At 35.0% G+C, this 22,746-nt stretch overlaps 1 protein-coding gene across 5 annotated transcripts in view; it reads right to left on the reverse strand.

The window, feature by feature from the left end:
• SCMH1 (Scm polycomb group protein homolog 1) overlaps positions 1-22,746 on the reverse strand; it is a gene marked incomplete at both ends in the record, with an annotated part of 68,243 nt that overhangs the window by 42,910 nt on the left and 2,587 nt on the right. For 2 of the 5 annotated variants that reach the window (XM_084242748.1, XM_084242747.1), the window contains 3 exons: positions 2,017-2,260; positions 6,459-6,547; positions 16,052-16,286. In XM_084242748.1, the coding sequence (XP_084098874.1) occupies positions 2,017-2,260; positions 6,459-6,547; positions 16,052-16,286 (568 nt within the window). Of the gene's footprint in view, positions 1-2,016; positions 2,261-6,458; positions 6,548-16,047; positions 16,287-22,746 lie in introns of those variants that run through there. The other 3 variants (XM_084242750.1, XM_084242749.1, XM_084242751.1) reach the window with 3 other exon arrangements.

Genomic DNA, 22,746 nt, shown 5'->3' on the forward strand with positions numbered 1-22,746 from the left:
ATTCCTTTGGGCATATACCCACAAATAGAATTATTGGATCAAAGATAACTCTTTAACATTTGGAGTAACATCCAAGCTATTTTCTCAGTGACTGCAGTCTTTTACATTCTTACTAGCAATGTATGAGAATTCTGATTTCTCCATATTCTTGCAAACACTTGTTATATATAATCTGTCTTTTAATTACAGTCATACCCATGGATGGGAAGTAGTATTTCATTGTGACTTTGATTTGCATTTCCTTAATGACTAATGGCATCAAGCATCTTTTCAAGTGCTTACTGGCTATTTGTATATTTTCTTTATGAAAGTGTCAAATATTCAAATCCTTTGTCCATTTTTAAACTGGGTTATTTCTCTTTTTTATTGTTGAGTTGTAAGTATTCTTTTATATTCTGCATATAAGAGCACATGCCCTTTTAAAAATAGATTAGATTTTGTCATTCCTCTACCATAGTACCAGAGTGACTCCCTACTGCATTTAGAATAAAATACAAATTTTCACTACGTGATTTTACCAATTTCCCTGTCAGGCAGTTCCACCTGCCTGCTTGGCATTTTCTGTCCTTAGATGACTCCTTCTTGTCATTCAATTTAAATATCACCTTTCCAGATGCATTTTCCTGAAAAGAAATTGTATCTGAAGAAGCTCTTCTTCCACAAACAAGGAAACTTTTGGGGGGTGATGGATATGTCCATTATCTTGATGATGGTAATGGCTCATGGAAGTATATATATTTCAAAAATCTTCAACCTGTATACTTTAAATATGTGCCATGTATCTTACTTCAATTAGACTCAATAAAACTGCTAACCAAAAAAACTACCTTCACAATCACACTTTCATTGTCACTGTCTTATATTTTATTTCCTTATGAGGAACTGTCTATTTGGAATCACCAAATTACTACTTGATATAACTGTTTAGCTATCTCATTCCATTAGAATTCAAGATTCCATGAGGGCAGGAATACTGCTCATCTTTGTCACTGTGTTGGCTCACAATTAGATGCTCAATAAATATCTGGCTAAAGGAATGAATGAATATGACAGAGATTTAGGAAAGAGATAGTACGAAGGATGGCTCGGTATTCCCTCAGATTCACCAGTACTTTTAGACTTAAGAGGATGAAGAGTCTTATTATTTCCTTTATAAAGAGCAGATATCTCAAGTTTGATCCTGGATAATTTCCAATATCATCAACTGCTTAATTACTCTATGGTACTATTCTAGGACTTTGTGTAACTTTTCCATAGGTAGTGGTTATTTATTTTATAATAATAGTATTGTAACATTTTAAATACAGCATATTACAATGGATAATAGCAATAATCTACATTATATAGTAGTTGCATTAAATGTACTATAGTATATAATAACAGCAGTAATACAATAAAAACATTGTTTAGCACTGGTTATTTGCCAGATATTATGTAAGCGTTTTACCCATATAATCTCATTTATTCCTCACAATAACTTTATGAAGTAGGTATTCTTTAACAGATGAGGAATTTGAGGTTTGCAATATGAACTAACTGCCCAAAGCCACACAATTAGTAAAAGACAGACTGGAAGGCAAGCATAAGTTTATCTTATGTTAAAGACCATGCAATTTCTAGTCTGCTATAGTGCTTTGAATATTTTTAAAACATATTCGTATACGAAGCCTTTAAGACGTAAGGAAGATGTGTACCTTGAGAATGATACTAACTCAAACTCCAAAATGGGTTAGGAACAAAAGTAAAAGCTGAAAAGCTAGTTATCTGAGCATCAGGATATTTAGAGCAAGGAATTTTTACTTTATCTCATACTCCATGTCTAGCTTCTTTGATATTTTATCCTTACTATTTCTGATTACTCTTGGGTACACCATGTTGTCGACCTAATTTGCTGGCCCTTGCTCCTCTGCTTAGAAAGGAGGTTTATTGGTGAAAATATGCTGACCATGAAAGGTATAGGTAGTCTCCCTTATCAACGTGGGTCCTGGTTTCAAGAGCTCACAGAAGGGCCTTTACCTTTAGTGCCAGGTGGCTGTAGGTTGTCTCCAGTCAAGGAACACCAGCCCACAGGGAAGATGTCTCGGGAGTCGAAGCGGCACCAGTAGTCAAAGGCCCCTCGCCACCCATCAAAAGTGACAAGCACCTCTGAGCCCCGAACCTCCCCAATAGTGGCTGGGCAAATGAAATGAGGGTTCTTCCTGTCCACAGCTTCTAGCTTCATTCCCATTTTGAAGTAGTTGTGGGGAGGCGATGGTGGTTCCTAGATGAGAAACAGAAATACGCATCCTAGACGGAGAGAGAGGCCATATATGCCAAAACACTGCTCCCTCAAATGGGTGATTAAAAAGAGAATGCTAGGTAAGATTCATAATGGAGAATGAATTTTTCTTTTAAATGAATTTCAAAATATACCAATGTATTACTTTGTTACTTCTAATATTTTGACTTCAGATCATTCTTTTTAGAAATAAAAGTAACATAAAGTTGAATCCCCTTTGTTCCTTTCCCCTAGCCCAATTCCTTACATATATTTTTATATTTCACTATATATGTACATATCCATTTGCATACTTTAAAATTTTATATAAATGGTATTAATCTGTACTATCATTCTACAACTTGCATTTTTGTTCAACATGTTTTTGAAATTTACCCATGTTGATAAATTTAGCTCCATTTAGCTTCATTTAACTGCTAATAGTGTTCCATCATACATACATCTCACTATTTACTCATTCTCTTTTGATGAACATTTAAGGTTATTTTGTATTCAAGAAGTGTTCACTATTTCAAAAGAGTTTTAATGGTCATTCTCACTTGTTTCTTTATACATATGTAGAAGGGCTTCTTTAAGTTATATATCTAGGAGTAGAATTGTTGGGTTATGGGGTAGATAAATACATCTTCTGTTTCAGTAAAGATTGGTAAGTTGTGCTCCAAAGTGGTTGTTTTATTATGTACCCTCACGAGCAATATGGAGAGTTCTTGGGTACTGATTTGTGATGTAGCTGCACAGATAGTTTCTGAAAGTGTGTCTGATACTCTATTTTGTTCCTCTGGCATTACTGTATGATCTTGCACCAATAACATAGTCTTATCAAATATATATTTGGTAGAAAACACCCTGTTTTGTCATTTATCAATATTGTTTTGGCTATTTCCTTAATCTTTCATAAGAATTTCAGGTTCCACAGAAAAATCTCACTTGGATTTTGACTGGAATCCCAATAAATCTGTAGATTAGTTTGGGAAGAAATACCTTCTGTATATAAGATATTGATCCTTCCCATCCATGAACTTGACAGACAGCATTTTCCTCTTGTATGTATAGTTCAATATAGATTTTAAAAATTCCTCAATATTTCATGGTTTTTACTAAAAATTTCCTAGCATATAACAATTTGTTGCCATTATAAGTGCTATTTCTTAAAATTTTTATTTTTAAACCCTCTGTTGCTGGTAAATAGCAATGCAACTGATTTTTAAAAACTGATCAACTGATTTAATGCTGATTCGTTTATGCTGACTGATAAATGTGTGCTTGATTTATCAATTATTGAGAGTATTAAAATATCCCTCAGTTATTGTGGATTTTTCAATTTTCCATAAGATTCTGTCAAATTTGGGTTTACATATATTTTGAAGCTATTTTTTTTAGAAGCACACTTGTAATTTTTAATTTCTTGGTGCACTGTGATTTTTTTCAGTGATAGTAAGCACTTTAATGCTTTATAGCATCAAAGTCTCCTTTCTCTAATTTTAGTATAGTTAACATCAGCTTTATTTTATAAAGGTTTGCTTGGAATATCTCTTACATTCTTTTACTGTCAACATTTTTGTGCCATTTTTTTTGTTGTCATATTTAACAGTGTCTTTTGTAAACAGCATATTGCCAGACTTAAAAACAATCTAACTTATGTCTGACTAAATTGATGAGTGTAAGTTCATTTCTCATGATAAGTGATATATTCAAATTTATTACCATGATTATATTGTCTACATTTCCACTTGACTTATTTTCAAAGTTCTTTACAATCAAATGAATTTTCTTCCCCTTTTCTCCTTCTATTGATTCAGATGTTAACATTCTATTTACTGTCTTTTAGAGGATCCCTTTAAGAATGTATAGCTGCACAGTTGTCACAATTAAGTCTAAACTAATGTTTATCTCTGGCCCCAAGAACCTGAAGAGTTAACTATTCCTGAATTAATAGGTGTCTGATAATTTGGTTTCATATTGTTATACTGCCAACTAATCATTTTGTTATTATTATTGGTTTACAGTGATAAAGCTTCATTAACTTTAAGTAATTGTTACCTAATCTTTCCTCACCATTACTTCTTGCATCTTACTTTCTGGGTTCAATAACCCTTTCCTGAAATATATTCTTCAGTTGTTCTTTCAGTGGATACATTGGTATCTACTTGCACTGGTTTGTTTGAAAATGTCTTAACTTCATATTCATTCTGAAATAATAATATAAAATAGATACAAAATTTGAGTTGGTCAATTGTTGGTTCTGAGAACCTTGAAGATACTATTGTGTTATTTTTGGCTTGTATAACTGCTGTCAAAAAATATGCTGTCAGTCCAACTGTAATCCCTTTGAAGTTAATCTGTGTGACCACTTGTTCAGACCTTCTCTTTTCACTTTAGTTATACCATGATGTTTTAAAAATGTATTTATCTTTAGTACATACACTTGAAAATTCTGGCATTAGTTTTTCAAATAATACCTTTTTCTAATTTATCTTTCTAGATTTCATGCTCAGCATATAATGGACCTAATATTTCCTTTGTCTCTTTTTAATATTTCCATGTTTATCTCTCTCTGTTGCATGCTGGGGAAATCCCTTATACAGTTTTTTCAGTTAATTCTTCTTTATCTATGTCAAGGTTGCTTATGTTAAGTTTTTATTTTAATGGTTAAGTTTCAGTTTTAGATGTCCAATTTGGTTTTTTCAATTCTTATTTTAAAACTAGGGTTTTGAACTTTCCTCATTTTAAAAATTCCTTCTTTTCATTCCTTAGTAATTTCTAAATACTTATAATCTCTACCTGATATTTCTCTTATCTAAAGCTTCTGGGGTAATAAACATACTGTTTGTTGTATCTACTGATGTTGCATCATGGTTTGCTTTGTTTTTAGAGTTTTTGAGGGTTTTATAATTCTGAGCTGAATGCTCATCTTCAGTAGCATTTCACTTTGGGGACTTCTGACTACTGGGTAAACCTGTGAGAGAGGTTTTATTCTGCTTTTGCTAGGTACCCAGGCATAGCTACATATTATTTTGGAGTCCTTGGATAACACAGGCAGTATATGTGAACCCTGGGTTTCAATGGGAGAAGACTGTGTTATCAGAGGTGATGACTCCATCCCCAACTCTGTCCAGAGACACTAGCAGATACTCCTCCTCATCAATGTAATAATCTTTTCACTAAGGAGTAAACATTCAAGGAATCTCATCTGGTTTTTGTGTGGCAGTCTCAGGCCCTTTTCTTCTGACTTGTATAGGCCCAAAGTCTCAACTCTATTGTGACTATTAAAAGATCCTTGGAAAATAAGACTGGGAAAGCCTTTCAAAGTTCCTGTAGATTCAGTATATACATTTAACACTCTGGTTTTTCTTTTTCATTTTGCCTTCTGGAGAGTTTTCTTGCTTTCTAGTAAGCTCAGCAAAGCATTTAAATGAATATTTGCTGGCACTTTGAGATATTTTGTAGTGAAAGGGTTTTTAAGTTGCCCATTATATTATATTCTGGGAATCAGAGCACTTTCAGAGTTTGGCATTAAATAGCAGCACAGCAACCCTAACTCAGTCCTCATTTATTATAACTCTAACCTCACTGAAGAATTCAGCTGAGAGCAGACGGATAGCCTCATCTCTTGAGAAACAAGGAAGACTAAATACGGTTTTGGCTCTCAGTTCCACCACTTACTAGACATGTGATTTTGGGCAAGTTCCTCATACAAAAATATTTGTTTCTTTATTAAATAGATTAAAAATTCTTATTTCATAAAGTTAACTGTGGGTATTAAATGAGATAGTATATATAAACCCCAAACATACTGTACACACTCAAAAAGTAGTCTTCCTTTCTCTTCGTTTAGAATATAGACCTGCATAAAGCTCCAAGATTTACAACAAGAATAGCTACTTCAGATTTATATTATGGTTTATATGTTTTACTAATAAACAAATTTTAATTTCTTAAGAAACAGAATTCTACTATATAGACAAGATAAAAGGACACAGCTTATTATTTGCAGAGCTGGGACCCAAAAACCAGGAATCATAACTTAAGAGTATAATATTCCTCTGGGATAACTGCTGTTTCAATAAGGTACTAAAAAACCATCCGCAGGACACAAACAGAATGAAAGTATTAGAGATGCAGAATATAAGCATTTGATTTTAAGCAGTTTGGAATTAGTGACATTGAAGGGACACTGTACCTTGTGGAAAATCCTGATGGGAGCCATCTCTGCTCCATTGAGTGTCTTCAAAAGGAACATGGGCCAAGAGGAGGCATTCAGCCGAAATCCTGCAGCAAACATAATGGGCAACAGATAAAAAATATGTTTCAAAGGGAATGGTGCTATCAAGTTTTCCCTTGGGACTCCAGCTACTCCTGCCACAACCTATACTGTGATAGTTTCAGAATCATAGACTGTTAGGAAAGGACTTAAAGGTTAAATAGAAGAAATGCCTCATTAGACAGATGAGGAAAATGAGGCAAGTAAGAGGGAATGTAATTTGCCCATGGTAATGTTGCAAAGTAAGTAATGGAACAGAATACCCAATCAAGTGTCCTGACTCTAAAACAAGTATTACAAAAAAATATATCATAATGCTTAAAAACCTTTGAAAATCCAAATAAATGTGAGATAGGATTAACAAATACTTAGACAGTAAGAATGTGAAAGGGGATAATCTCTTAAGAAGAAACCAAAAATGTCAAAACAAGTAAATCTTGGTTTGTCTCAATATATACTGTTACTATTTCTCTCTCTCTTTCTCCTTTCTCTCTTTCTCACACTTACATCCAACAGACATACACACACTGAGTACAAAACTTTTTGATATTTATTTGTACTTAAACAACTAAGGAGCAGTTCGGATGATGAAGATGGAAGGGATCATCCTATGCAAATATATTCATTTCCTAAAAGAGGAAAGAGACGCCTAGAGAGTTCCATTGTCACTCAGCAAGTAAATGCCAAAAAAGGGTACCATTTAATTAAGTAATTGTAAAAATAAAATTATTATCTTAGGCCTTCCAAGTAGAGCTCGAGGTGCTTCCTTCTATTTGCTTCACCTCTATCTTGAGATGACAAGATCTAGAGCCTTTTTTCATAGTCTCCCATATAACTCAGCTTTCCCATTCCAGACAAAAGGCCACACCAAAGATGTTGGTCAGGAAATAACAACAATAACAGTATCTGTTATTACCTGAGCACTTTATTGCAGGTTAGATACTGTGCCAATCACTTTCCACTAACTTAATGAAGACAACCCAGTGAGGTAGATATTATCTTTATTTTAAAAGAGGAATAAAGTAAATTGCTTAAGATTTCAAAGTGCGCAAATGACAACGATAGGATGAAAATTCAGGTAATATGACTCTTGAGCCTACCCACTTAACCACTATGTTAAGCTAACAATATGCAGGTAAAATGCAATAGGAAGAATCACCTTTTGGGATTAAGTGTTAATAACTATAATTAAATTAAAGGGGAGTGAAAAAATGGGAAAAAAATGGAAATATGGAAATAAAAAGAGAATGACCACCCCATAAAATTTAAATTTTCAGTGTCAAAGCTGGCTAGAATATAAGCCAAACTTGCCAAGTTCAGGATATTTCTTGGGATAGCACATTCATATCATCAATGGTCACAGCAATGTGGATCTTTCCATCAATTTCAAACTGCTATCACATTTTTGCTTGTCTAACTTTTTTTCCTTTTGGGAAAAAGTACTAATTCTCTGTGATTTGGTGGTGATGCCTATCACAGGGCTCTTCCTGACACTCTATTTTCTTCCTATCAAATGGTAATTGCCAATTTCTATCTCTAATACAAACCTTTGCCCTGAGTTTCATGCTTTTATTTCCAACTGCTTTATTCCACACCTCTACTTATATGTCAAGAAATCTTAGATTGGGTAAGTCTAAAACAGAAATTTTTGTTACCCTCTCCAAGCTTGTTCTTTCCTCCAGTCATCTCATCTTAGTTTACGGCACCAGGTACTCAGCCCAAATAGCTTAGAAGTCACCCTTGATTGCTTTCTTTATATCACCCCTCAAAATAGTTACCAAGCCTTGGTGGCTCTTAAGTCTAATATGCCCTACATCAAATAATTTCTTGCCAGTCTCTATTTCTTTTTTTTTTTTTCGTGGGACCCTCGCCAGCGGCTGGGGAATGAACCAGCGCTGCAGAGGCTGAGGGCAGCCTCGCAGCCCAGCGCTCAACCGCTGCGCCACCAGGGGAGGCCCCCAGTCTCTATTTCTTACCTACTATTATACCACCCTAATGTAAGCCACAGTCAAACTTTGCCTAGATAACAGTCTTTTTAACAAGTCTTTTTAACTGGACTCTGCTTCTACTTTTTCCTCTTTATTGTCTGTTCTCACATAGTGGCCAGGGTGCTATATATTTTTTAAAAAACATAAATATATTTATACCATTTTTATTCTTACATCCCAGAACACAATATAAATACTTTAAGCATGTTAACAAAGTTTACATCATCCAGAGCTTGCCTCCTTCTAATAACTCATCTATCATTCCCCTACTCCCTCTATTCACTGGTCTTCCAAACAGTGTCTTTCAGCTCCAAACACCCTTCCCCTTTCCTTAAATTTTTAATAGTTAGTTCTTTGTTGAAACATCACCTCCTCAGTGAGGTATTCCTAGACTACCAGGCCTGAAATAGCCTCCTAAATGCTGCTCCCTTCTAATTTACCCTTAGTTCTAATCAGCATCTGAATTTTTTTTTGTAAAGTATTTACTTTTTACAAACACAGTATAAGCTCCATGAGAATTTTACCGAACAAAGGAAAACGCTCCACTTATTGAATGGGTGCTAGGAATTGATGGATGCTTTATGTTATCCCATTTAATGCTCTCAAAAGCCATGTATGGCAGAGCTTATCAATAATCTGGCAGATGGGGTAATCGAAATTCAAGGTTAAAAGTCAAGGTAAAGCAACCAACCAGTGGCAACATAACTGAGGTAGTAAGTGGCTGGGCTAATACTAGTTAGGTCTCTTTAACTTTATTTTATTTTATTTTTAAGGTGGGTGGTGGGGAAAAGGACTATTTTTTCCCCTAAGATTTTATTTATTTATTTATACAAGCACTGGGTACAGTCAGACGCGTGGGAGGGTGAGAGAATTCACCAGAGCCAGAGCGGGGAGCAGAGCAGGCAGAAGGGCCGAAGTACACTGCTGAGGGGAACAGCGGGCAGCAGGAGAGGTCTGCGCGCCATGTGGGATCCTCACCCAGTGGCCGGGGATCGAACTGGCGCTGCAGAGGCTGCGGGCAGCTTCACAGCCCAGCGCTCAACCGCTGCGCCACCAGGGAGGCCCTGGTCTCTTTAACTTTAAATCCAGGCATGCTGCCAAATGTTTTGTCCTTACCTAGGATTTCTTTTAAAATTATTTATAAAGAACTAGTTATAAAGAGTTTTCAGGTGTTACCAAGAATGTAAGACTACTTAATATATCAGGGTTCAGTTACTTAAACTAACAGTGACCGGACGGAGCTCTGTACTCAAATGTAGAGCAATGGCTCTGGAATCTAATCATAGTTCATGCCCCCTAGTGGCAGGTAAAAGAACAGCAGGAACCACATGTGGGCCCATGCACCACCGTGCAATTATTCTATACGTTACGGTAATTCCAAGGTTTGTGAAGTTATTAGACTATATGGCTGTTAAGATGACTCCATGACACTCCCAAATCATTCTCTCCTTCCAGATCTTTACACACATATACAAATACATGTACAGAAAATCGCCACTGCTTCACTACACCTCCATACAACTCAACTTCCCCTTTCCTGTGTGAGACAAGGACACTGAACCAAAGTAGTGCGTTCAAACCAAAACTGGGTAGTTATTTAAAATGTACTCCGAGAGTGAGGGAAATAAGAAGAATGGTAAGAGAGATGCTGTCTCTGAGGAAAAAGTGAACACTCAGATTGATGGTATCTGGGAAGGACTTCTTTCAGTTCTGATAAAACTCTTTCACCCCATTCCTTGCTATACTCCCATATTAACCCTCACAAGTAAATTCAGATTAATTTAACTGGGTGGGGGCTGTGACTAATCTTGAGATTAGCTTAAATATAGATGGTTTTGGCATTATCCAATTCCAGGGCTCTTGCTGCAGGGAAGAGGGCCTTCAGTAGGTTAAACACTATCTTAATAAAATAAGCATATAAGACACCATGGTTAACATCATTTGTCTCTTGTCCCCCTCCTATTCACCCTGCTCTGGACAAATTTCTATGAAGTTCTAATTTCTGTGATAAGAAGATAAGCTATGTGTCTTTTTTTTTTTTTTAGGATTTATTTATTTACTTACAAGCACTGGGTATAGTCAGAAGCGCAGGAGGGTAAGAGAATTCATCAGAGCCAGAGCGGGGAACAGAACAGGCAGACTGATGAAATACACTACTGAGGGGAGCAGCAGGTGTGGCAGGAGAGGTCTGTCGCACCATGTGGGACCCTCACTGGTGGCTGGGGATCAAACAGGCACTGCAGAGGCTGTGGGCAGCTTCGCAGCCCAGTGTTCAACCACTGCGCCACCAGGGGAGGCCCAGTTATATGTCTTTTAAATTCCTTTTTACTGACAGTCCTGGAAGCTACTTTGCAAATGAGAAGACTGATCTGTGGCAGGAACATACAAAGGGTTCCTTTCAAGTCAATGTATCACATATACACAGAGCATGTGACCAAGTTTGCTGAGCAGGCAGTTTGTACTTGGATCTTGACACACTTGTCTGGGGCCTCACTAGAGACCAGTTCCCCTTCCATATGAATAACTCCAAACTTGGATACTGGAATTCCCTGGGGAGCATTAAAAAAAAAAATACATCAGTTATATATCAGTCATTTTCATTTAACTAATCTGAGGTAAGGTCTAGGCACTGAAACTTTTTCAAATTATATTTATGAAGGTAACACTGGTTTAAAACACTTTGTATGATTTAGGGGTATAGGTTCCCACTTCTACAAATGTATGTAATCACACCATGCCTACCACCAGAGCTCCAATAACTCTCCACCATAATCCACTGGTCCCTCGCCCCACTTTGCTCCTATCCCAAACCCTCCCCTATGGTAGCCTCAGTTCCAGATTTCAAGGGTTTGCGTACTTAAATTTTTAAGAGCCCCTAAGATGATTCTAATTGACAGCCAAGTGTGAGAACTAGTGATCCAGACAACCCTGTTTAGAAGAAATAATCAGTCTTGAGTAGTAAAATAGGTTAGTAAAACAAAGGGGTGTGAAGAAAAGTTTGGTAGCACTGAGCTAATGCCACCTGAGAATTATCCAACCTTCCCATTTTTCCCCCCCGAGTACTCTGCAAGGGAGTAATGAATGTTCCTCAGTTAACAGAACACACATATGCACGCACATACACAAGTCATACAAGATTTTAATGGAGAAGATTGCTCTTCCAGAGCGATGCTTCCCAAATATAGACCAAATTCGTTAGAGTCTCGGGAGAGCCATTTTGCCATGCAGAATCCCAAGCCCCATTACCTAGAGATTCTGATTCAGCAACTCTGGGGAGAGGTCCAGAGGAGGCCTGGGGAACATGAACACACACACATATATATGTATAATTATTTAAATAATTTATTTAAAATTTTTATTTTGAAAAACTTTAAACCTAGAGAAAAGTAGCAAAAACAGTACATAACTATGTATCTTCACCTAGATCCAACAACTAAAAACATTTCACACATTTGCTTTCCATCTATCCACATACTGTTCCCTCTGAGTTATGTGAGAGTTCGAGATATCATGACACCTCAACCCTAATTTCATCATAATTGTCCTTTAAAACTGCAATACTATCATACCCAAGAAATTGAATTAAAAATATTCACAATTGTCCCCCAAATATTTTTTATTGCTATTTAGTTTTTTAAATATAGGATCCATTCAAGAATCACATATTGCATTTGGTTATCATGTTACGTTACTTTCCTTTAACTTATAATAGTCTTATCTTTTCTCTGTTTTTCATGAAATTGATATTTTTGAGGAGTCTAAGCTAGATGTTTTATGGAATATCCCACAATTTTGATTTTTTCTGATTGCTTCCTTACATTACACTCACGCTAAAGAGTTTTGACAAAAACACTATAAAGTGATGCTGAGTATTTCTCACTGCACTATTTCAAGAGGCACATTATATCACTTAGTTTAATTATTGATAATATAAAATTTGATCATTTGCTAAGGCGTGACTGACAGATTTCTTCATTGTAATTTGCCTTTGTAATTAATAGGTAATCAGTGAGGAGAAACAATTAGACTACATGAACATCTTAAAAAAAAGCTATTCAGCTTTTTTTATCCAATGGTTTTAGCAGTCATAATTCTTGCCTGAATCAATGAAAATGATGGTTGCAAAATGGTAATTTTATTTTTACTTATCTTCAGTCATTAAAGTAATATTTAACAACATACTGGACTACATTCTAACTTATCATTAAGTGAAAAAAGCAGATTACAAAATAGTTAAGTATACACACTTAACTGTAACTAAAATACATATATATGCATAGAAAATGGACCAACAAGTAAAAGTGAAATGTTAACAATGTTTTTCCTTGATAGTGGAATTATACATTTAATTTCCTTTTACAAGCTATTACTGCTACAATGAGAAGATCACTCTGCTAATAATAATTTTTAAAATATCTTGAGAATAATTCAATACTATACTGCTGTAAAAAGGCATTAGGAATGTCTTTGTACAATTAAGAAGTCATCTTTAGGATGTATTATAAGATGAAAAAAGGGAAGGTTTAAAATTTGTATAGTATGCTTTCATTTATATAAGAAGGTAGGGGAGACATATGTTTATGCACACATTTATGTGTATTTTAAAAAAATGGACTACAAACGAAGTTTAAAGAAACTGGTTAGCTATGGTAGAGGAAATGAATAGGGTGAGGTAATGTCACTGAATACGCTGTCTTTTATAGACCTGACGAAACAGAAAGTAATCTAAATGATACCATAACACAGTATCAGCTAAACTTCCCTTGATGTGAAGAAAAAAAGAAAAGCAAGTAACCCAAACACTGTTAGTAACCACAATGTTGTGGAAATATTGTTATTCTGAGACCACTGTGTGTATGTTGCTGGATAAGCAAATGAGTTATTTAATTAGAAACATGGAGAATGAGTACTTTGTTGTGATACAAAGATACAGATTTAAGATAGTAAAGATGAAAGAACCAAAAGTAACTGTTATGAATTACAGTAGGATGTATCAATATGAACTGATAATTTATTTTACAGAAAAAAGGCAGTTCCTGTCTTTATCAAAGGAACTAGAAAGGATGACCAGCCCAGCAGCACTGAACACCTCAGTGCTCAGGTTATGGTCTCTAAATACCACTTCCCACTAAAAAGAGCCCAGGTACCTAAAAACAAAGTTGATTCCATATTTGGGGTAGCAAATGTACAAGAAGAGTATGGAGCATTTTGAAATCTAAAAAATCTAAGAGCTCTATTAAATAATAAAGAATACAAGACAACTTGATTAGCCTCCTATGAGGTCAAAGATGGGACAATTTATGAATCAATAAGGACAATTAATGCAATGGAATGAAACACATCAAATATGTATGAATCCTTTAGTTTACATACTAAACAATAAAACAAGAAAAATTAAATGTCAATAAAACAATTCATTATTTTGAAAACTGTCAAATGAAGAACAAGCATATGCTGAACTATACCTCAGAGTAACCAAATGACTGATGAAAGTTTAATAGATGTACTCCACTTATGAGGATATAATGATAAAATTTAAATTTCCCATTTTGCAACCATAATAAATTCATGGATCTAATCATGGGTCAGCAGACTGTAGTCAGCAGGCATTTCACCCATTTTTTTAAAATTTAATTTAATTTTATTTTTAAGATTTATTTATTTATACAAGAGCTGGGGTACAGGCCAGAGGCACAGGAGGGTGAGAAGATTCACCATAGACAGAGTGGGGAGCAGAACAGGCAGACAGACCGAAAGCACTGCTGAGGGGAGCAGCGGGAGAGACAGGAGAGGTCTGCCGCGCAATGTGGTTATCTCCCTGGCAGGCCCAGATTCGAACCCACGCTGCAGAGGCTGCGGAAAGCTTCACAGTGCTGTGCTTAACCCGCTGCACCACCGGGGAGGTCCTTACCCATTTTTGTAAGTAAAGTTTTACTGGAATAAAGCCTTCCCCATTTGTTATGTATTGTCTACGGCTGCTACTGCATTACAAGGACAAAGATGAGTAGTTGCAACAGAGAATATATGGCCTGCAAACCTTTACTCCCCTGACCCATTAAGAAAATCTGTCAACCCCTGATCTAGATCACAACAATGGCTACAATAAATAACAAATACAATACAAAATAATAAATAAACAGACCATATATGCTTCCTATAGAAATAAACACCACCACCTATGAAATATTTCTTATGAAAAAATTAAACTTGATCAAGCTTCTACATGCAACTACTATCTTTAAGAGAGGATAGAGAAACATGTTAACTGATACTATAGAGATACAATCATCAAAAAATCATCAAAATCTAATTGTGGGAAATTTTGAAGACAAATGACTTAGGTACTTTAGCAAATAAATTGTAGGAAAAAATAAGAGAGTGAAAGAGAACCTATAGGTTAAGAGATATTTAAATGACATATTAACCAACTGTAATATGTGAATCTTATTTGGCTTCTGATTCAAAGAAACTATTATAGAGAGAGAGAGACAGCAAGAGAGAGAGACAGGGAAGGGAGACAAAAAATTGGGAAAATTTAGACAATGAATAAATATTTATTAAGGAATTATTATTATTTACATGTAGTAATTTATTATGTTTTAAAAATATTATCTATTAAAGATACATACCATAAATTTAATGAGAGAATGATACTATATTTGGGCAATTGGGCCAGAGAGGATTGGGGGTATATAAGAATACAGATAAAATTGTTTATGTGTTTATATTAATAATATAAAGGATGCATTAACAGTTCCATTATTCTTTCTACTTTCATAGATGTATGAAATTTTATATTACAAATATTTTTTAATGGGGAACAATGTTAAATAATACATAGGGAATTCTTTCAAATGATACATGCCTTTTAATGCTCATTAATCAAGCACAAACTTCTAAAGGGACAAAGCCCAAAGCCCATAACCTATCTCTCTTTATCCATTGAAATTCATTGCATTACTGACTGATGGTAACTGATGAAATGGGCTAAATCACTCAGGTATATTGAGGCCATTCAAAAAAAGTGAATCTGATTTTGAGGAAAATAATCTAGTGGGGTTGTTAGTTTAAGCAAAATATAGTATTAAGTATTTTATTTAATTTCGATTCAAAGTGAGAAATTCTAAGGACCAAGGGAGAAAGGAGATAAAGGACCCCTGTAACATCTAAGATTTTTTTCCCTCGCCTCTTGTTATTGTAGGATTTGGTGAAAAGTTCTGTGGCATTTTCAGGTAGATTAAATGATCAGATTTTCTTCCATTCTCTCTCTCAGGGTAAATGGAACTGACAAAGAAGGATGAAGGGTGTGGTTTCTTGTTAAAAAGGAGAGTTTGAGAGAAGCATAGATGTAAGTGAATACCAAGCTGGAGGTGTCCAGATAGTACAGCTCATTTCACTTAGAGTGGACCTTTTCTTTTGGACTATATAAAACAGAAGGGATAGGCAGGGACCTAGAGCTTCCACATAGGATTCACAATTTTTGGACAACCAATTGGCTAGCGAAAACTTGGGCTCATTACTCACCAAGAGGAGGCTGCAGCATACCCCCATTCTTCTCACAGTTCCCAATAGGCTGGATTTCAGCTGAGTCAACCAGCCGCCAGAAGTCATTCTTATTGTCGCTGCCATCAAGGCGGAGACGGAGGCGAGCACCTGTCAGTCCAACAACTGTGGCAATACAGGTGGATGTGGTGTTCCTGGGATCCTGTGCTTCCAGTTTCATGCTGATCTTGAAATCGTTGCTTGGAGGGGTATAGGACTGAGAAGAGCAAGCCACAGGGATTAGGCAGACTAAGAGTAAACAGTACTTCCATTAAGGTTGTTAAGAGATGGAACCTGAAAATTTATGCCTTGGACTCAAATTGGTTGCAGATAAGCCAGGGATAACTGCCTGGAATTATTTCCTAATACTTAATTATTTACTAATTATTTCCTAATACTTAGGAGGGTTTTGTGCATAAGAAATACTGGAAGGTAAGATGAAGGGGGAAAAATTACTTTTCACATTAAGTATCAAATATTGACTAAACCAGTAAGAAAAGAACATGAGTGTCTTAAATGGCCCTTACTTAAATGTGTTCTCATCCTATATTCTCTAATACCCTAGCCCTCCAGGAATTCATAATGCTTTCTTTTCAGGATCATTACATTGTATTAGACGATCATTCTCCTTAGTATCTCTTAGCTAAGCATTTCAGTATATTGGCTTGCATATCTATCACAAAGAAAAACGATGGGGGGTTGATTTTTTACTTATTTTGACATTAAATTATAAATCAACCGGTTTTCTTAAAAACAATTTTAAGTTGTTAAGGGCATACAATAAACTATGCATGCCGATAAGTCTTGACATATGTATACACCCAAGACACCATATATATATATATATATACCTCATACACCTTTGAAACCATCACACAATGACAATTATGAATGTGGACATACTTTCAACTTTGCTCATGTCCCTTTATAATCCCACTTTCTGGCTCTTCCCAGATCCCTGTTCCAAAGCAACCATAGATTTGGTTTGCATTTTCTAGTGTTAAGTGGAATCATAGAGAATATACTCTTTTGGGGGGATGTCTAGCTTAGTCAGCATAACTATTCTGATATTCATGCATATTGTTCAGGGTATTAATAATTCATTTCTTTTGTTCAAATTAGTAATTCATTTTTACAACATTTTTATAATCACAGAAAAATTAAGAGGAAGGTATAGCTATTACCTATAATTCCTGCCACTACATATGCACATCTCTTCCATTATCAACATCCTCCATTAGTGTGGTATATTTGGGTAAATTGCTGGGACATATGGTAGAGCATGTGGTTTTTCAGATCACCAAATGGTCTTACAAATTGGTTTTACCTTTTGGCATTCCCACAAGCAATGGTTAAGAATTCCTGTTGCTTCCTTGCCAGCATTTGGTGGTGTCCGTGTTCTGGATTTTAGCCATTTTAATAGTTGTATAGTGGTATCTTGTTTTAATATGCATTTCCCTGACAGCATATGATGTAGAACATCTTTTCATAGGTTACTTTGTTATGTTCTTTGATAAAGTGTCTGTAAAGATCTTTGTCCTGCTTTTTGAATTGAGTTGTTTGCTTTCTTATTGTTCAGTTTCTAAGTATGTTTTGTATATTTTGGATTACAATCATTTACCAGATGTGTCTTTTGCCAATATTTTCTCCCAGCTCGCGGTTGTCTTCTCATTCTCCTGACACTGTCCTTTGCAAAGCAGAAGTTTTTAACTTTAATGAGCCTAATTATTTCTCTCATGGACTGTGCCTTTGGTGTTGTATCTCAAAAGTTACTGCCATACACAGGGTCTTCTTGATTTCTATTATCTTTTAGTAGTGCTATAGTTCTGCATTTTATGGTTCCTTTTTAAAAAATAATTTTTATTGAGATAACACTGGTTTACCACACTATGTATTTCAGGGTTCTAGGCTTACATCTCTTCAAATATGTTATCAGACCACACCTACCACCAAAGCCCCAATAATTCTCTTCACTCTCTATTCTGATTCATTGACCTGTCTATTTTCACCAATATCACACCATCTTGATTACAGTAGTTTTATAAGTCTTAAAATCAGCGGTATCAGCTTTCTGACATTGTTCTTCCTCAATATTTTGTTGGCTATTTTGAAGCTTTTGCTTCTCCAAATAAACTTCAGGGTCATTTTATCAGTATACACAAAATAACTTGCTGGGATTGTGAATGGGACTGCATTGACTCCATAGGTTAAATTGACATTTCTGAGACTTCCTATCCTTAGGCATGACTATTTAGTTTTTATTTTATTTGACTTTGTTAATCAAAGCATTGTAGTTTTCCTATTAATCTTGTACATAGTGAATACAAGTATCATATACTAAGTATTTAGTTTTTAAAGGTGCTAATATAAATGACACTATGTTTTCAGTTTCACATTCTAATTGTTGCTGATTACAAAAAAGCAACTGACTTTTCATATATTAAGCTTGTATACTGCAACCTTGCTAGAGCTGCTTATTAGTTCTAGGAGGAGTTGTTTTTTTGGTTTTTTGTTTTGGTCAGTTCTTTCAAATTCTCTACATAGGACAATCTTGTCATCTGAAAATAAGGAGAGTTTTATTTTTTCCTTCCCAATCTATGTATCTTCTATTTCTTTTTCTGGTCTTATTGTAATTGCTAGGTCATCCAATGACAAGTTGTAAAGGAATGGCGAAAGGAGACATCCTGTCTTGTTCCTGATCTTAATGGGAAAGCTCCTAGTTTCTCTGCATTTAGTATGATGGAGATAGCTGTAGGTTTTTTCTAGGTATTATCATTTAGCATAACTATACTGTTATCCATAAATATTACTGAATATATCAACAATCTATTTCTTTTTATTGCTGAGTAGCATATCATGTTGATGACTATCTGGCATATTTTCAGTTTTTAACTATTACAAGTAAATCCTCTGAACAGGAATGTATAAATCTTTATGTGGAAATAATACTTTCTTGGTTAAATTTCTAAAGGTGGAATAGACAGATCATATAGTAGGTATATATATAACTCACAGACAAGGAAATTTACCTTTTTATAGTATATTTAATATAGTCACAGAGTTGTGCAAAACATCACTCTATCTAAATTTAGAACATTTTCATCATCACCCAAAAGGAACTCCATATCTGTTAGCAGTCACTCTCCATTCTCCTAATCTAATCTCTAGAAGCCATTAATCTACTTTTTCCCTCCAGATTCACCTGTTTTGGACATTTACTACAAATAGAATTATATAACGTGAGTTTTTCTGCTCTTCACCAAGAACGATTTTTTTTCAGGGTTAATCTATATGGTAACATCTATTAGTATTTCACTCAATCTTACTGCTGAATAACATTCCATTGTAAGGTTATACCACTACATTTTGCTTATCCATTCATCAAATGATGATACTTGAGTTGTTTCCCCTCTTTGGCTACAGTGAATAATGATGCCATTAACATTTGTGTGGACCTCTGTTTACATTTCTCTTCAGTGCATATTTTATACACAGGTGCTACTCATAGCAGAAGAGTGCTTATGTGATAATTTTATGTTTAATACTTCGAGTAACTTACAAACCCTTTTCCAAAGTGGTTATAACATTTTACAATTTCACCAGCAACATATTAGGGTTCTAATTTCTCCACATCTTTGCCAGCACTTACATCAGCCTTTTTAAATTTAGCTATCTAGTACATATGAAGGGCTATCAGTGCAGTTTTGATTTGAATTTTCCTAAAGATTAATGATCTTGAACATCTTTTATGTGTTCATTGGTCATCTGTATATATTTAGAGAAATACTAAAATCCTCTGCCCATTTTAAAATTAGGTAAGTTCTTTATATATTCTGGATACAATTCCCTTATCAGATACATTATGCAAATATTTTCTCCCATTGTTTGGGTTATCTTCACTTTCTTGATAGTGTCCTTGAAAACATAAAAACTTTTAATTTTGATGAAGTCCAATTTATTCAGGTTTTCTTCTGTTGTTTGTGTTTTAGGTGCCACATCCAAAAAATGCTGCCTAGTCCAAGGTCATCAAGAGTTAGTCCTACGTTTTCTTCTAAGAGTTTTAACACCTGGAGTTAATTAATTTTTGTATATGGTATGGAGTTAGGGTTCAACTTCATAATTTTTTGCATGGGAATATAGTTATCCCTGCATCAACTGTTGAAACCCCCACTGAATTGTCTTGGTACCCTTGTCAAAAATCAATTGAGCATAAATTTTGTACTCTCAAATCTAATCGTGATCTATATGCCTATCTTTATGCCAGTACCACGATTTCTTGAGTTTTGTGAGTTTGTGGTAAGTTTTGAAAATGGGAAATGTGAATCCTCTACCTGTGTTTTCCAAGGTTGTTTTGGCTATTCTAGGTCCCCTTTTTGCTATATGAACTTTAGGATCAACTTGCAATTTCTGCAAAACAGGCTGCTTTGTTTTATAGGAATTCATAAAATCTATAGATCAATATGGAAAGCACTGCTGTTAGCTACATGATTTGCCAATACTTTCCCCAAGTCAGTGGTTTATATTTTCATTCTCTTGTCAATGCCTTTTGAAGACAAGTTTTCAATTTTGACAAACTCCATTTTATAAATTTAAAAAAAAGGAAACATGCTTTTGGTAAGGTATTTTCTTTATATGAATTTTACACATTTTTAGTGTATTTCTAAATATTACCTTTTTGCTATTATTGTAAAGGGGAGTTCTTCTATTACATCTTCTATTGAGTTACTTGTACTCACTGAGTAAAATTCTGGCTTTACTACTCAGGTGAAAAAAATACATTTTTAAGTTAAGGGAATAATACTCAATTCCTAATTTACTGATTTTTATTTTTTTGAAATTAAGTGCTGTGCTGAATTTTGTCAAAAAATCGAATCATTTTACATTTCCCCAGCAATTTATGAAAGTTTCACTTGTTCCACATTCTTGCCACTATTTGATATAGCCAGTATTTTTAAAATCAGAGATACTTAAATAAATGTATATAGATGTATCTAATTTAACAATGGTTTGACTTAAGATTTTTTAACTTTATGATGGTACAAAAGCAAAATGCATTGAATAGAAAATGTACTTTGAATTTTGGGGCCTCCCCGGTGGCGCAGCGGTTGAGCGCTGGATTGCGAAGCTGCCCGCAGCCTCTGCAGCACCGGTTTGATCCCCAGCTGCTCCCCGGCCACCGGGGGGAGGGTCCCCCATGGCGCGCGGACCTCTCCTGCTGCCCGCTGCTCCCCTCAGCAGTGTGCTTCGGTCCTTCTGCCTGCTCTGCTCCCTGCTCTGGCTCTGGTGAATTCTCTCACCCTCCCGCGCTTCTGACTGTACCCAGTGCTTGTATAAATAAATAAATAAATAAATAAATAAATAAATAAATAAGTAAGTAAGTAAATAAATAAATAAATTTACTTTGAATTTTGAATTAGGACATCATGCTTTTTACTCTCAGTATAGTATTCAATAAATTACATGAGATATCCAACACCTTATTATAAGTTTTGTATTACATGATTTTGTGCATCTGTAAGCTAATATAAGTGTTCTGATCACATTTAAAGTAGGCTAGCCTAAGCTATGATGTTTGGTAGGTTAGGTATATCAAATGCATTTTTGATTTATGATATTTTCAACTTACAATGGGTTTGTTGGTTGTAACTCCATCACAAGTCAAGGAAGATCTGTAGTGCTATTTCATTATGCTTTTACTTTGTATTTCCCCAATGAAGTGGTGCTGAGAGTCATGTGCTTATTTGCCACCCATATATTTTCTTTGATGTTTATCCCTAATCTTTCAATCTGGATCCCTTTTCTTTTTTTCTTTGGACTGATTCTATTGGTAGTACAATGTTGCCAAGAAGTGGCCAAAGTAGACATACTCTTATCTTTCACAGAGATGTAAGTATCAATGTGAAAAAACTTTTCATATATTTATCCTTATAATTACAATTTGCAGTGGCTTTCAATTTCTTTGTGTAGATCTATAATTCCATCTGGTATCATTTTCCTTCTCTTGCTGGACTTTAACAATTTTTACAGTGTGAGTCTACTAGTGATGAATTCCTTCAGTTTTCTTAAGTCTGAAAATATCTTCATTTGGTCTTCATGTTTGGAAGAATTTTTTGCTGAACACAGAATTTTACGTTAATTTTCTTCTCTTAGTACTTCCAAGATGTGAGTCAACCTTCCTCTTGTTTGCATACTGACCAAAAAATTATCACCCTTATCTTATACTTTGCCTGCATCACTGTTATCTTAGTTCCCTTTTATGTAAAGTGTTTTTTCTCCCTGGCGGCTTTTAAAATGTTCTCTATCACTAGTTTTGAGCAATTTGATGATATGCTATAATGTAGTTTTCTTTTTTTGGGGGGGAGAGGAGAAACTCACTGGGCTTCTTAGATCTGTGAATTTAGTTTTCCTCAGTTTTGAACATTTTTTAGCACTCTGTCCTCTCATCTCTTTTCTTCTTTGACCACTCTAATTATGTGGTCTAGTAAGTCACTTGAAGTTATCTCATAACACAGATTCTCTTTTCATGAATTCTTTTTTCTCTTTTGCCTTTTATTTTTGATAGTTTCTGTTGCTTTCTTCAAGTTTACTAGTCTTTTTTTCTGTGATCAGTTCCCTTCGGTGTCCAGTGTATTTCTCATTTTCACAGAGTAGTTCAATATGTGGCTTTTTATACCTCC

This window comes from Talpa europaea (genome assembly GCF_964194135.1).
Source record: "Talpa europaea genome assembly, chromosome: 9".
NCBI lineage: Eukaryota > Metazoa > Chordata > Mammalia > Eulipotyphla > Talpidae > Talpa > Talpa europaea.